Source organism: Neodiprion virginianus, chromosome 5 (assembly GCF_021901495.1).
Source record: "Neodiprion virginianus isolate iyNeoVirg1 chromosome 5, iyNeoVirg1.1, whole genome shotgun sequence".
NCBI lineage: Eukaryota > Metazoa > Arthropoda > Insecta > Hymenoptera > Diprionidae > Neodiprion > Neodiprion virginianus.
In genome coordinates this window covers 9,051,213-9,067,706 of record NC_060881.1, presented here as the reverse complement: position 1 = coordinate 9,067,706, position 16,494 = coordinate 9,051,213, and the positions used below count along the sequence as shown (strand labels likewise).

At 38.6% G+C, this 16,494-nt stretch overlaps 1 protein-coding gene across 4 annotated transcripts in view; it reads left to right on the top strand.

The window, feature by feature from the left end:
* Positions 1-154: 154 nt before the first annotated feature.
* Positions 155-16,494, top strand: part of LOC124305271 (protein phosphatase Slingshot homolog 2) — a 183,024-nt gene continuing 166,684 nt past the window's right edge. For 2 of the 4 annotated variants that reach the window (XM_046764502.1, XM_046764501.1), the window contains exon 1: positions 155-362. In XM_046764502.1, the coding sequence (XP_046620458.1) occupies positions 306-362 (57 nt within the window). In that variant the 5' untranslated portion in view covers positions 155-305. Of the gene's footprint in view, positions 363-3,014; positions 3,510-16,494 lie in introns of those variants that run through there. The other 2 variants (XM_046764498.1, XM_046764499.1) reach the window with 2 other exon arrangements.

Here is a 16,494-nt window from a genome sequence, read left to right as displayed (position 1 = left end):
TCCATGAGATACGCAATAAATTGCAATAAATCATCGAGCAGCTACCGCGTGGTTGGCAAATCTGCGGCGTCGTAAAATCAGTCGGATCAGCAGTGAATTCGAGTTGCGCGCGCAAACGACAACCGACGCATGCGCAGTTGTGATATTATTCTGCAAAGAGGTGTATTGAACATGGCGACCGCGAGCGTGATGCTGACTGACGTTTAGAAATATGCACGTTTATGTGAAGATTTGAAGATACGGCTCTAGGCCCGCGAGTGTTTAGTTAGAGCGTGCATCGACAGTGACTCTGGAGGCAAAATAGGATGGCTTTGGTCACCGTGCAGCGTTCTCCCAGCGTTACCAGTTCGCCTCAGAGTTCGGTGAGTTTTGCATTTTGTGCCAATAGTAGACAGAGAGATACGCGGTCCGGTGTTCGCCAGTGTTGAGATAACCGTGGCTCGGTGCAGCCGCGGGCCGCATCTGTTTTTTTTTTTATCTCCCTTTTGTACCAACTTTGGCATTAATCACCGCGATGAAATTTTTTCTCATTTACCACTGTTCGAAATCAAACAAAGCGTGCTCGGTGCAAGCCTTTGACTACAAAATCAATTACTTGCAGGAAGATTTTACTTTTGCATTCGACAATCACTGTAATCATCGTACGAGTTAAAATATATCTCAAGGGTTCTCTATCTACATGAAACACCCGCGATATATCAATCTCTTTACGCATTGTCAGATACGAGTTCGAATGTTTGCCTTTTATGGCGATATATCTCAAGAGTTTACTCCGTTTCCTCCGTCTATCTCTCATTCTCTAGCTCTCTCTACTATACTCTCTCTTTCTCACTCTCTCTCTCCCTCCCCCTCTCTCTCTGTATTGCTATCAGCTGTTCGCATGCATTTAAAACTTCTCTATGCGCATATATGTAGGTATAGGTTCCAAGTCCAGGCGCGTGTCGCCTCGTCACACTGTGGCTGATGACCGATTTTAGTACGCTATTTGTCCATTTGATTCATTTATCAGCTGGGTATTGTTAAGTCAACGTCGAGCGTCGTAGCATATTTTCATTGAATGTAAACAAGAGAAAAAGACTCGGTCAAGATCTGCGCCATTCATAATTCATACGTATTTAGGAAGAAGAATATCAACTGGAAATTCAATATTTTTCAAAATACATTTTTTGCCAGTTTCGCGGCCGACATGTTTATCAATCACGTACGATACTTCGTCTGAATTTCAGGTAGTTCGGAAAATTCAACGGTTTTTCCACAAAATACATCGTTACATCAAAGTTACGAATTTCAATTTAACCCTGGAGCGGTAAAGGGGGGCGAAAAAACACCCCACGCGAATTTAAATTTCCCACCGCAAGAGAACAGCTTATGTTTTCAACTCGACTAGTAACAAATTTTTGATCATCCTATTGGAACTTGACCGAAAATTATTTTGGCCCACGTGATTCTTTGTTAAAAAGCGAAGAAACTGATACCCTATAGGACCCCCAACGATACGACGTATCCGAGAGATGGAATTTACAAGATTGAGGCGTTTTTTTTTATCCCCCGTCACCGGAATAGGTATGAAAAAAAAAAAAAAAAAAAAACATTACCATTCTAGTTTTAACCTGATTCTGGTGCCATCGCGAACGTCGATATATTTTTTTGATAAAGCCACAGGCACCCGGAATCGTGCGAAATGTAGCGGCGCGGGTTGACCGAAGCGGCAGAGTGCAGAAATATATTTGCACGGTCTGACCGAGCAGAGCCGCCTGCGCTGCGCCGTCGAGAAAAACCGAAGAAGAGCAACGCGGCACCAGAAACAGCTTCCAGTCGGTCGCCACGGTCGTTGGTGGGTGGATGTTGAGGGTGTCACTCCTCGAAAGCTCGAATCAGTCAAGGAAGACGCGTCGCGAGTGCGGAAACAGCTGCGAAACGGGATTTGTAGAATTTGAATCGAGTCTGTTTTCGCGCCTTTTTCCTTCGGGTTCTTGAATCTTTATCCTTTTATCCGCGGAATTTAGGGATTTTGAATCGAGTCCGATTTCGTGCCTTTGTATTTCGGGTTCTTGAATCTGTTTCTTTTCCTCCTCGGAATTTGGAGAATTTGAATCGAGTCTGTTTTGGCGCCTTTGTATTTCGGGTTCTTGAATCTTTTTTTAATTCTCCTCGGAATCTGGCGATTTTGAATCGAGTCCGTTTTCGCCCTTTTTTGTTTCGGGTTCTTGAAACTTCTTTTTTTCCTCGATGTGTCGTATATTGATCGATAGAGAGCCGAGGAGAATAATGCTAATGTTCGTTATACTCTCTTTCTGGAATTGGTTTTTCTAATTCAATCCCTTGTGTAACTGAATTGAGATTGGATTATTTATTCTTACCTATTCACGTGCTGCAGTTTTTGTGATATTAGTGACTGTGAAATCAGTGCGTTTTGTTAGACGTATCCGACGGGCTTTACACTTGAATTTTCAAACGCATTGCATTATAAACGTTCATTTTCAAGTATAACAGCTGATGCATTGACCTATTTTTCAAAAGTAATTTACCACAATACTTCTTGAACGAGAAACAATTTATGAATGAGAAAAATGTGTTCACGAAAATTTGAATCTCACTATTTTTCGAACGTTAATAATAATCAATTTCAACAAGGAATACTTCACAATTTTCGTTATGAAGATTTTTCAAAAATGATTTTTATAATAATTATCAACATCATATTTAAGTGCGTTCTGTTCTGAGCTTTGAATAAAGAAAATTATGCGGACAGGAATTATTTCGTTCAAGCATTACAAGGGCATATTATTTCTCTTGATCAACGGAAAATTTCATGTTTCTATTGTTTCCTGAGAAGATTTTTTTTATGTAGATCGGACTATCAGTTAATCAGAATAAGTTAATTCAAAAATATTTTGTGAAATTGTGTTTTCTTGAATGATTTCGACTCGCGAGTGTATCAAAATCAAGGTTGTTGATCAAAGATAGTTACACTGTGACTAAATTTGCATTGTCAAAATTTCAGGAATTCAAAATTTAAATTCTCGTAAAAATGATGCCTCCGGCGTTTTTATGTAAAACACGGAATTTCTCGCAGCCGATTTACTGTCTCTTTGCAAGATAAAAGTTAAAAATAATGTGACGGACATGAAGCAACTACTCGAGCAAAGATCGTTATCGTCATGCAATGATCACAATCATTCTTATTGTTATCATTATAACTAGGTTTGTTATTCTCGAAACGTCAAGTGTTTTTACGAACGCGGTGAAACATGCAGCAGCAAGTGTTGACGATGATGAACAGCTGTTAGGTGAAAATCCGCGTCTTCTTCTTCTTTTTTTACTTCTTGTTCCGCGCGATGATTCTGTTGAAGCAGAAAAGCTCGGTGCTTTACGTTCTGCCGCCACCTTCGGCCCCCGAGCCACCATCCCCTTGGTCAACGATCTTTTGGGGCAAGGATAAATCGGCCCGGAAAATCTCTAGGAGAGCTGGACCCGTTGCTAGATTCTTCGACAAGGTTGCTCCAAAAGTACGTATTTCAATGGAGTCGACTTCGGCCAATTTTTACAGCTCTGGATCTCAAGATCTATGCAAATTTTTTCAACTAAACTTTTGATGGTTTCTATTATAATGATTATAAAGAATTCGATGATTCGAAAAAGTAGAAAATTTTTATTTTCTCTGTAACATCGTTTTGCCTTGCACACTTGTGATCTTCGTGTTCTATTTACAAGCCTAAAACATAATCCAAGCTAAACTGATTATTCTTCAATATGTACAAAGCTTTTCTTCTCGGCAACGATCCAAGCTAATATTTTTATGATATATATATACTCGTAGCAGTCAATCGGCTGCAATAGATTATAAAGCAAGCAGGTTCACAGACATTCGGAACCGTTACGCATTGTTGTTCGAGTTCTCATCGTGCCAATTTATTTTTGCGTCATACTCATGCATACTTAATTAAATTCAATTAATGCGTGCCGCCGTAGCGTTCAACTCTTACGATACACTTACGCAATTCGTTTTATAGGGAAACGTACACGCGATTTTATTTGTTGTATACATTCTCAGGCGTTTAATTACAAACCGATTCACACTGTTTATATTGCTAAAGAATACTAAATAAATGTAAAAGTTATATAATTTTTCGAATAATCCTCTCGCGCTAAAGTTAATTAAGAATATAAAAATCGACTTCTTTTTATGTAGTGATTCTTTGTGTTGTGGAAAAAATCTCAGATAATTTATACGTAGTTTTGCTTTTTGTTTTTATTGTTAGGACGAATGGTTAGAATGATATTTCTGAATTGTTTTCTTGTCTCAGATGTTCGTTACATGTCAGATTACATGCCGTTTACGGGACTCTTTTTCGGTGCAGAACTTTAACACCGAGAGTCGATTAACCCGTCACATATTATAATACTCTCCTGAAATAATTGACACAAACAAGAAAGAGAAAAATATAAAGAATTGATTAGCGTTTTTATAAACTTGAGAACTTGACTCTGTCTTTGTTGTTCTCTGCTACTTTATCTCTTTCTCACCCGTGGTAGCACGCGTATGTGTAAAATAAGTACAAGTATGTACCATATTTACTAAACTTATGTAGTATCGGATAATCAAGATGAATGCGAAAGGTACATACTTGGACGCTGCGAGTGAACGGATCATGAACAGCAACGGGTTCTTGATCGAGAGCGGTAGAGATCAAGGAGTTTTCGAAGATCGTTTAAGAAATCGCCCACGGGTTGTGTCCTTTTATGCGAAACTTTATGACCGAATCATCACGTTATAACCGGTACCCGCTGATGTCTCGTTCTCATCTCCTAACGCATTAACCTGCGGTCTATTTGTTTGTTATTATGTGATATATGAGCAAGTAAGGCGAGAAGGTATCTTCGTTTACATGGCACGTTGTGCAGCTTCGATCTCGGTAAAGATGCAGCAGATAATAGTCCACATTAAAGTCGTTTCTTCGTAGCAATTTTCCGCATGTGAGTTTTGAACTTGATGATCAGGAAATTTGGTGGTAAAAATTTGAAGAATTTAAAAAATCGGCAAGGGGAACGAACGGAGCATCAATGGAGTCGAATCAACGCTGCTCGCTAAACTGTGCAGCGAAAAATTGAACTCAATACACAGCATGAAAGATTATATGCTAAGGGATTTAGGGGATGAGGTTGAGTTTGGTTAAAGTTGATGGGGTCTGTCGTGGCGGAACCGGAGAATCGAATTTAAGCGATGCGTGCATCCCGCGATCCGCTCAACGAGAGTAATTCGGATCGATGCCCTCCTCTAGTCTTTGCTGAAGAGCAATGATGCTCGCATCGGTGATTCTTTTCACCGAATTTTTATCCCCCGCGAAAAAGCACCAGCGGCGCTATTTTTTTTTTAGCTAAGAGGAATCTGGGCGGATCAGTTAGGCTGAAGTTGGTAATGTTATCGTAACGAAACATCAGGGAATAAATCATTATTGCGCAATTTTAGAATGACTTTTCAAGAAGCTGGCTATTCAAAATAAAAGTATGTTTTGTTTATGATGGTTTACTAAATTTCGGATATTCTCAAACGTGCAAAGTAATGATGATTTTTCGTAAAGGGTTTGAGTCTGGGGAGGATGACGGTAAGTGTCGGTAACAGGAATCTGCGTGTAGAACTCTCCTTGTTATACTACTAACTTGGCCCTTTCCTTGGAATATCGCAAGGAAACTTGATGGGAATTTGTCGGATGAACGTCGGTATATCAAATACTCGGAATTTTACATTCATGATGAATAAATTGATGTTCAAACTCGTCTATATTATTCATTCCTATACATATAATTTTCATTTGTGAAATACAGTCACCCGACACTTCCAAAGATTCACTTGTACAGCGCACGTGTGCAAAGTAAGTATTACGTATACGTATCCACGGTGAAACGTTGAAGTACGTGACGCGTTGTTATCCCGGGAACCGAACGAGTTGCTCATATGAGCCTGCGGCAGCTTTTTGCATGGTTTCCAAGTAATTTTACGGATGAGCTGGTAGAGAGTTGATCCAGCACCGACTATCAAGACTCAATTTATCACGGAACCCTTACGATGTGTCGTGAGAGAATATCAAGGAAAAGCTTCATCCATTTGTCATAGAAACCGTGTGACAGTGCAAAGACGTTACGTCTAAGCGTTATACAAAACCAAACGCGATTTCGGGGCGTAAAATTGTACACCTAGAAACTACATATTTCCAATTATTGAGTAGGTATAATGAACATTTGAAACGAAAAGTTAGTTTCAGTTTCAGTGTCTTCATTTCTGTCTTCTTTGAGTTAAAACGACATGGTTTACATTCTCTTATGGTTATGTTCTGATGTATTCCGATATGGATTTAGACAGTGTCTAAAGAAGTCGTAGCATGCTTATGGTTGTCTTCTATTGTGTAGACGTAGACTTATACACAGATAATGGGTAATACGAAAACATCTTGACTCCGTTTTGTGCTTGGCATGTACGAAGAGTTTCTTTTACATCCAATATTAGTGATTGCCTCACAGTAAGTAGTGTGCGAGGTGTAGTCGATAGATTCAATGACATTTTCTTTCTTTATGACTTCAACTTTCGTCATATATATCTGGACATTATTTGCCACCCATGACGTTAACATTTCACGCTTTGAAGGTATCGCCATTTAGCTCCGTTTCTTGTGTAACACAGACATCTTTGTACGTACGAAGAGACGTTGAATGAGCTAATCGCGAGTGAATCGAATTGGTAACGTCATCGGCCTCTTCCTCGCAATCGTTTCTTAGTCCTTCTCGGTCTCGATTTCTTCGACGAGCTTCTGCATCAACAGCGTCTCGTCTCGTTGGTTGAAAATCTCGTGGCATTTTCGCTGTGCAGAACTTGTGACATACTCGTAAGTATATCCACATCTGCATACCACATACTGTTCACCTTTCGCAACGTGTGTAGATCAGTTCATTCATTGCATCATCAATCCATTAGTTGTCATGCTAAAATTTCGAAGACCTTACGGTGCAATGTTTCGTGTTTCTACTTCTCGTTCTACTATATTCGACGTTTTGACAACTTTTGTTTCGAACGTTCACATTGTCAGTGACCAACAGATTTTTACGAACGATAAATGATCTTTGCTGCATACGTATAAGCTTCGAAGATCATCGTCGAACCAGTGTCTTTATTGGCGAAGGTAAAGCAATGTTTAGCAATCAAGAAAGTCTGCGTCTGTGATACATATAGTTGTGCAACTATAACTAAAAGTCGAACGAACTCCTGGCGATCCGTTTTAACGACACCTTTAGCTTCACATTACCTCGTTCGAGGTTACAGTGACCTGCACATAGATGCACGAACCTGTCTGGTTTAACGTCGTCTGGGTATTTCACGACTACCTTACAGCTAGCTTCTGATTTACACTTTACTGGAGTCGTCTCGTGAGGCAGTCGACCCCCTAACTCGTTCTCTCGCTTGTGCTCCACAATCAGTTGTAGTACCTTACACACCTACAATGATTATAAAGTAAAGACGTGCTCTTTTGTTCCACAATAATCGAGACAAAGCCAGCAATTTACACAGAGGCGAGTTCTGGTAATTGTTCTCTTTTTCCCAGTTTGATTCATACTACTTTTATCTTCGTCGTTCTTGCAGCCTTTTCTCGAATTAAATCATACATTATAAAAAGGTATCCAGTTGAAATTCGAGGAGTTCGTTGTTATACTATTATGGAAATCTAGTAAACATTCGCGACGCTACAATTTAGTTTCACTTCTTTCGCATGATGTTGACGGTTTTCTCATTTTAAAATCAAGACTTGCGATCTGGTGATGTCAATTTCACTTTGGTCATCCGCTCACGTGTACAATGTATGGTCGCGATGGATGGATGCTGCAGTCTGTCGTCCCTCTTTCTTTCACAGTCGAACGAGCAAATAATTAATGCGTTCGAACGCACGTATCCGTCTCTTCCAATCTATTGACGTATCTATCTGTCCAACATCCGTTTCATGTCCTCTGAAGCCTGCCTCTTTCGATATGTGCCTCGTGCAGTGCCCTTTGCGGCATACCAATCTTTCTTATTGGCATTAACTTTGTACAGGCAATGCCATTGGCTCCTAACACTTCACAATAATCGCGAAACTGCGTTGCTTATTGCATGTCACGATCAGTTTATATCAGGTGGATCGATGTTTCCTCTTTCATGCAGTACCGTGAATATCAGGATGAACAGAGATGCGGTAGAATTTGAGTCTATCGAGCCTTGCGTAACCTTTGCATAAAACGTTCTCATTCCTTTCCCTGCAAGTATCGCGTATATTGATATAAGTTTACAAAAGAATTTGTAATACACAAGCTACCGTTAATCGTTTCGATATTACAAGCAATAAAGTGGAGCGTGTGGCCGAGCACATCGTGGGATATAATTATTTATTGAAAGTTGCGAGTAAAATCTGTCTGTCAGGATTGCGAAGAAAGGATTGAAAAAATTATTCAAAAAAACCTTACCGATAATCACAGAAATTATGGTCGAGCAATTTCCAGCTCGTTTCCACAGCTGCAGAATATCGCGAGAAAATGGACGGGATCCTCATTGACGCGTTTTAAACCAGAACTGCTGCAACGCGATTAGGTACAGAGGTACAGCCTAATTGGCGGCACGGAGGGAACATGAGGGAAAAATTATGATAATTAGGTACCTACCTAGGTAGTCGATGGTGTTAAGCGAGAGTTGCATGGCACTAAGGAGCCAGACAACTTCCGTCCTCAAAGAACGACTCAAGTATTACACTCGTGGTTGACGTAATGCAGCTGTTCGCTTACTACTGTACGGGTTTTTGCTCGCAAATTATAAACGCCATCGTGCCGCCGCTCTCTTGGACGGTATAAGTGACTTTTTCTATGCCCTTTTTTCCCCGCTTCTTACGTTATACCTATATCATACATGGTCTCGCTGTATGTGACATGTATCATGAATATAATGTACCGTCCGAAACTCGATCGAGACTTTCGAATATCATGAAATGTCTAAATTATTTTTATAATTTTTTCTGGGTGTTCAATTCTTGCGCTGTACGCCCATTATCTGTTGTGAGTATAATACCGCTGTCACGTCGGGATCGTTGGAGACCCCATGTCAAAAATCATTGCGTGCAATTAGAGAAATTTTTAGTTTAATGCTTGTGCAACAATAAATTGGCGAGGTCAAGAATTGGGTGATTTGACATTCCAAGATATCACGTAATGTGTATGGTAGATAAATAATATTTGTACGTTTGGAATGATTAATATGATTATTACACAAGCTGAGTTTTAAAACTACGGAAAAAGAAGGATTCACGTTTTTTATGACTCGCGGTGTGAGAATTTAATTAATTCTCTCAATTCTCGATGCGAGATCGCTGAAAGTTAAAAATTGAATCGATCATTTAGAGAGATGTTTGCCTGCCGGCTGTACCAGATTAGATACCCGGAGGAATTTAATTGGGATCATGAAACTTGTCGGAATAAAAAGAAAAAGAAGAAGGTGAAAAAAAAAAATGAAATAAAAAAATCGGAAGGAAAGACTAACGTGTTCTCGATTCCTGTCGTGCGTTGAGTTCTAGTTATTGCACGATATCAGCATAGGCGACAAGCCTCGAACCTCGGCAAAAGCACCTCACAAAATTGCCCGAGACGTCTCGGAGTTGATATATCGAGCTTCGAATATTCCTGGCTGTAAGGTCGTAAATTCAGAATCTCCATAATTCTATGAAAATTTGCTTCGAGTTATTCTCTCGTAAAATAGCCTTGCGTGGATTCTCGGACAAATAACTTTTATCGTATTATTTCTTATAAGTTATAAATATACATATATATATATATATATATGATATAATATATGTATATATTCATTAGGGTGCTTTTTTTTTGGACTATATTTTTTTTTTTCGGTCCCATCGTGAAATTTTGTTGGAAATACAACAAAAAAAATTCCCTGAAAGATTGAGCCCTTAATATTAATATTAAGTGCTCGCCCAAGGCATGTAAAGATTTCCCGCTTAAAATACACGTAAACTTTAATTTTTTTCTTTAAAACATCTACAGTTCAGAGGCATTCTATGGTGTAGTCTAGGACGTCAGTAGGTTTTCTTCGGAATGAAATGCTCTACAAAAGTGCTCATTCCGGTGAAGTCGTAACTCACACCGGCGAAGTCGTACGGGCCACCCAAACCCAATTTTTTCATGAAATTCTTGTCTTTTTGCCCGTATCTCGTAAATAACAAGAGCTACAAAAAAAAATATTCAACAAATTTGTAGGAAATTTAATTTCCTACAAAAAAGTTCAAGAAAACCAAATTGCTAACATCGATATTTATTGAGATATTGGGCTTTTAAGGTGAGGAAGTATGGAATTTTCATGAATTATTGAGTTAAATTGTCGAATTATTGATTGTCGAATATTTTTTTTTTGTAGCTCTTGTTATTTACGAGATACGGGCAAAAAGACAAGAATTTCATGAAAAAATTGGGTTTGGGTGGCCCGTACGACTTGGCCGGTGTGAGTTACGACTTCACCGGAATGAGCACTTTTGTAGAGCATTTCATTCCGAAGAAAACCTACTGACGTCCTAGACTACACCATAGAATGCCTCTGAACTGTAGATGTTTTAAAGAAAAAAATTAAAGTTTACGTGTATTTTAAGCGGGAAATCTTTACATGCCTTGGGCGAGCACTTAATATTAATATTAAGGGCTCAATCTTTCAGGGAATTTTTTTTGTTGTATTTCCAACAAAATTTCACGATGGGACCGAAAAAAAAAAAATATAGTCCAAAAAAAAAGCACCCTAATATTCATGCTTTATTACTGAATTTTTCAAATATTTGTATTACATTAGCGTTTAGCCAACAGATTTTAAACAGGAGCAGAAAGTAAATTGATAGTTACAGAACGTGTATATAGATACATTTGTTTGATCAATAAGATAGACGAATGAAGAATGAATTCGGGACAACCGGTAGATAGATGGAAAGGGAACAAAACATTTTACAGAATTTTAATTCTTCTCAGTAATCATATCTCTTAGAACTTTCGAAAATGACAAGGGCTTATGTTTCGTGCTTCATTAATTGTAGGAGTAGTTTGGAAAATTGATGATTAAATACAAAATCTATCTGATTCGGATGCGGTAACGTACCATAATATCAAAACGAGTGAAAACTAACCGCAAATGCTTTAATGTTTAATTTTTCGAACTTGTTTCAGTCAACGCACAAGTAGAACAAGTAGAACCCTATCATTTTCCATAGCTTGAACGGATTTCGTTACCTAAGGAAACGGAGAGAATTGTGAAATACGATTTGCGGTATTTAACAGAGGTCCGAAACCATCTCAAGATCAGTCGAACTGCGAATGAAGTGTACATAAATTACAACCATTGTAAAGTTCAATAGTAAATTTCAAAGTGAACATAATATATATGTATATAAAATCTCGTAAGACCGATAAATTATCTCTCTGAATTGAAATTTCTGTTATTTTCTAAAAGCTTCACTTGAAAACCGGCAAAAACTCGCTTGTCACATTATATTATATACATATTTACTCATTTTCTGCAAACCGAGTCTGCACATCATGCATTTTGCACGTGCGATATTTTCAGCTGGAAATTTTCAGGTTACGGGAGTCGTCGTTTTTAATCCCAGCGCTGCACACCGGGGTCAAAATGACCCCACGATACGTTTACCGTAAATTCCATACGAAAAACATCCAGCATAATCAGATTTTATCAAAGAAAAATAACGAAATATCGCAAAATTCGTCAATTCATTTCTTTTCGAAAAATTCAACTCCACTCGCTCGACTATCTTTCCTTCATCGCGCGTGTATCTCCATATTTTTTGTCTTAATTATTTGTGTCTCGAGAGTTACTCAGTCAATCTTCAGCTCAAAATATCGAAGATCCTCCATTTTTCTAGATTTTGTTGTTTTATGAATTTTTTTTTTTCACACTCATAATTCCATTTTGTCAAAGATAGCTAATTTGCTTTGAAATATGATAGTTGAAGAGTATTCCTGAATTTTTGTCAAGCTATCCGAATCGATTTCTCCTTTTCTAGGCAATGATTTTTGTTCCACATTGAGAAAAATTTCATTTATTACAGTAACTAGAAGAATTGAGTAAAACAGGTATCGTTAAAAAAAACTGTTCGAATGTCGTTGGAATAACGAAAAACGAGGTACGTGTAACCATTTTGCGCTATCATCGATCCTTTTTTGGTTAAACAAGGCTTTAACGTCAATTTATCGTTGCACGAGCATTAAATTTTCGCAACAGTTAGAAGGAAATATAGCAACAGTGATCGCAATGAGTAAGAATAGTAACGGATACTCGACTTTCCGGTAACAGCTATAAAACTAATTTTCATTTTCTACCTAGAACTATATTTTTCGATTGCGGTAAAAAATGAAAATAGTTAAGGACTGAGCGGTAACCGGAACTAAAAATTTTTCTCAGCGCAGGGTCTCCAGCGATTCCGGTGTGACGGCAGTGTTATACACAAGAGGTGTGCAGCGTAAGGATTAAGCCGAGACAGAATGATGCATTAGCAGGTTGGTTCTTCTGGCTCGCCTTGAAAGACGCAATTAAAAAGTCGCGATCTTCTTTTCACCGTGTAAAAAGGTTCTATTTTAAAGCCACCACCTCGAAACCACGCACCACCAAGAACTGAAAATTACTCGCCGCTGTAATAGCCGAGGCTATTTATATTTCGCATGCATGATGTATGCACATCTATGTGTGTATGATCTACACACACATATTTATTTATGTATACCGGTACACGCCTGCTACGGCTCAACGGAGAAGAAATGCTTCTGCAACCCCGTTGCAGCTTTGGCTGCTGCAGGGCGACTCGGTTTATGTCCAACTTTATACTCTAGGCGAGAATCGAGACTGGAACTTACAATTAGTCACGAGATCGAGGGTGGTCTTCTCTTCTTTTCATGATTCCCGGTTCGTCTTCGCTAAGTATTCGTTAATTCTCACTTTCCCTCGAACTGTCTTTATGCTGCCTACATCGGAAGCTTTATGGTTTCTGGTTAAGGACATGTCAGGTGTTCGGTCCAGTCAAAATGGTATCAAAATGAAAAACTTGATAAACGCACGTTCGTTAATGAAAAGTGGAATAGTACTTGGGGCGATTTTTTGAAAGTTGCCGATAACTGATCTCTTTTCGTACTAACTCGTTGGATTCTTTACGAGGATGAAGTCAGTGACGCTAGTGTAATGATTAACGCGTTTCAGAAAATCGTTATTTTACAGTTGCAGGAATGTCTGGAATTCGGTAAATCATAATAATAGGCTGAATGTATTCATATTTTGAAAACCTGACTACTTCAAAGTCACTATAAACTTGCAAAATAGTAATTTCTCTTCCCAATGTTTCGTTACGTTAACGTTACTAACTTCAGCCTCGTGATTCTTTTGTCTCTTTGCATTAAACGAACATTTTTTTGACCCAATTTAACTTGATTACCCTCGATTGTATTTACGTCATTATTCCTTGGTCTGGAGATTGTTTCGAATTTACTATACAACCTGATTAATTCATGAATATGGTTGTGAAATCGTTAATTTGATACGGAAATGAAAACGACTCGCGCTGATTCGCTCAGCCAATCTTCTTCTCTGCACAGTTCACTACTTGTGGTTAATAGATGAGAATTTCATTTCCAGACTTGAGGATTTGCGAGGCGTTTCCACCTCCTCGAATTAAAATTGCACGGATGCGCGTACATATCATATAAATATAAAGGTTGTGTAAAAGATGGTATAATAATTTAATCCTCACAGTATACTGAAATACCCTGGTTTATACCGGTCCGATTATCCTGCAGGGTAAGGTAACCGTTACGTAATTAGCCTAGCTCCTCGGTTTGCACTTGCTTCGAAAGTTTAATCCCGTTTATTACGCTAACAAGTTTGCCGGCTTTTTAAACTGGGCGACAAGGTTTTCAGACGATAGCAGAGCAGCTGCACAGCTAGGCGAACTCCAATGGTATGTTGGGTTTCTACGATTCTTTTTCTGTTGGTCTTAAAGACGCTGTTTTTCATCAGTTAGGTAATAACTCATGGGCCAGAGACTCGAAAATCCGTTTGTCGAACTGACAAACGACGAGAATTTACTAAACAATCTCACAATTCGATGGAATATCGTTTTGTAATTGTTTTCGAATTTGACCGACCTTTTTATGTGTTCAAAGGCCGTATTCCAGAAGAATTTTTTAGGGTAATTATAAAAGTTTTTCTTCGACCCCAGTTGATATTGAAAATTGAGACCAAGACCGATTTTGCGGGGGCGTATTTTTCAGGATCTTCGCTGATTTTGACCTGGAGAATCATCTGATAAAACACCGACACACAGTTTTTTTTACACCCTGTACATGGTTAGAAAAAAATTGTCCCAGTAGGTCCAGTAAAGTTTTTGGGTCAATTTAACCATTATTTAATGTGTTACTAAACGAAAAGAAATTACCAAGTACAAATTAAACGTTGATATGACGATTTAAATTTTAAAATTACAATAATTTGTGTCACATTTACCAACAGAAATGTAACAAATAACTCAAACATCAAGTGGAGCTACTGGGACATCTTTGGTTAAATTTTTCTAACAGTGTACATATGTCGCATTTTATCAGCTATGGAATCAATACTCTAGTAAACAAACAATCCCAAAGTCCACGACCATTGTAGTTGAAAAAAATGTAACGTGATCAACTGCTTTAAAGCTTTAAGTTTATAGGTGCCCCCCAATTAAAAGATATCATACACTGAGAGAAATTTTCATGAAATTTTTCTCAGTGTAGGTCCAATTCTAAAGAACTTTCGGATGTTTCCTGCAATCTTCAAACGATCAAAGCGTTCGATAGTATTTGAAGATGGATGCAAAGCCGGGTCTGACTCTCAACTCGAAGGTTGCAGTCTCTTTTGGTAATGTCAGATGCGTATCCGTTGACGAAACCGAGCACAGCAGTCGTTTGGCTCTGATTATAAGGGGTTCGCAAAGCGGTGATGCTTAATTATTCGGTCGACCGTGCGTGTATGTGTTCCTTACATGGAATGATGGACTTTACCTTCGAGTTCGTCGCGCGGAAAGCAAAAGCAGAGGGTCCTTGTGCTTGATCTAGCGTCTGCACGTAGGTGCATGATGCTCGTCCATCCGAGACTCTAGATGCTGCTCCTGTTGCAGAATCGATAAAGGTGCAGAGGAGGCCCTGAGAGAAATGCGAGACCACCGCAAGTTCTTCGTTGTTTTATATATACATGTCCAGGATGACGAAAGAACGGAGTTGTTGTTGGTTTCTTCTATTATTCTAAAGAGTTTCCGGTTTTATACGGAGGAACGATGATCGGTCGATAAGAGAATTTTGGATTGAATTGACGTGTCTATCTAAAATTGAATATTGAATCTGTTTTAAAAGTTCTGTTAATCGTAGTTGACAGTTTTTCTTGTTAAATAAAGTCAACTGCTAAATGAAAAGCTTGCCCACTTCTATCTTGGTCTCAAAATTCTAGTTTGTTTAAATAAAGAACCATCACGAATATTTACAGCCAATCGATTAGAGCTGTTCATTCGTAAATTGTGTTTTTGTGTTTTTGGAGCAGTAAAAATCAAACCCGTGGTCCAAAAAATTTAAAACTCATTGGAAGGTGATTTTTCTTTTACACTCTACACCATACTTAAAATGAATAATAGTCAATCAGTTTGGGGTGGAATGCCTCATGTATATTACATGACGCACTTCGCAGTCTGAGTGTTACGCAAGCACATAGTTCCGGCCTTTCAGAACTTTGCACTTAGGCACGATTCGACCATGTCCTTTGGGCCTTGCTTCGGGCATTACTCTGTCAAGAGGGCTGTTATAACCTCAGCCATTGCCGTCCTTGTGAATCGGGCATATCTCCATCTCCCTAAGAGCACCTTCTATGCACACTGCGAATAGATTGTGAAATTCAATTGTATAATCTTATTCACCATCACCGGCCACTATGCCTGAATGAGAAATTATCTTCCAATGGTACTATCTGTGTTTTGAGCGTAACAAGAAATGACTGGGTACCAATCTACTTATGTAATCGGTAAAACGAATGACGTATCTGAACGAAAATTGTTCATTCCCAACCACGATTTCTTTCACTGTTGGAAAGAAAATGCATCGTGCCAATAATGTAGGCGTTGCGGTAAGAACGCGGTAAAATTTTATATAGGTACATAAGTTGTTCAATATGTTTATAATCTGGTTACACTGAGAGAAATTTTTAGTTCCGGTTACCGCTCAGTCCTTGACTATTGTCATTTTTTACCAGAATCGAAAAATTTAGTTCTAGGTAGAAAATGAAAATTAGTTTTCTAGCTGCTGAATAAATTGACGTTAAAGCCTTGTTAAACTAAAAAAGTAGAGTAAACCTCGCGAACTGATTTTGAGTTGCGATTACCAAAAAAGGATCGACGATAGCGCAAAATGGTT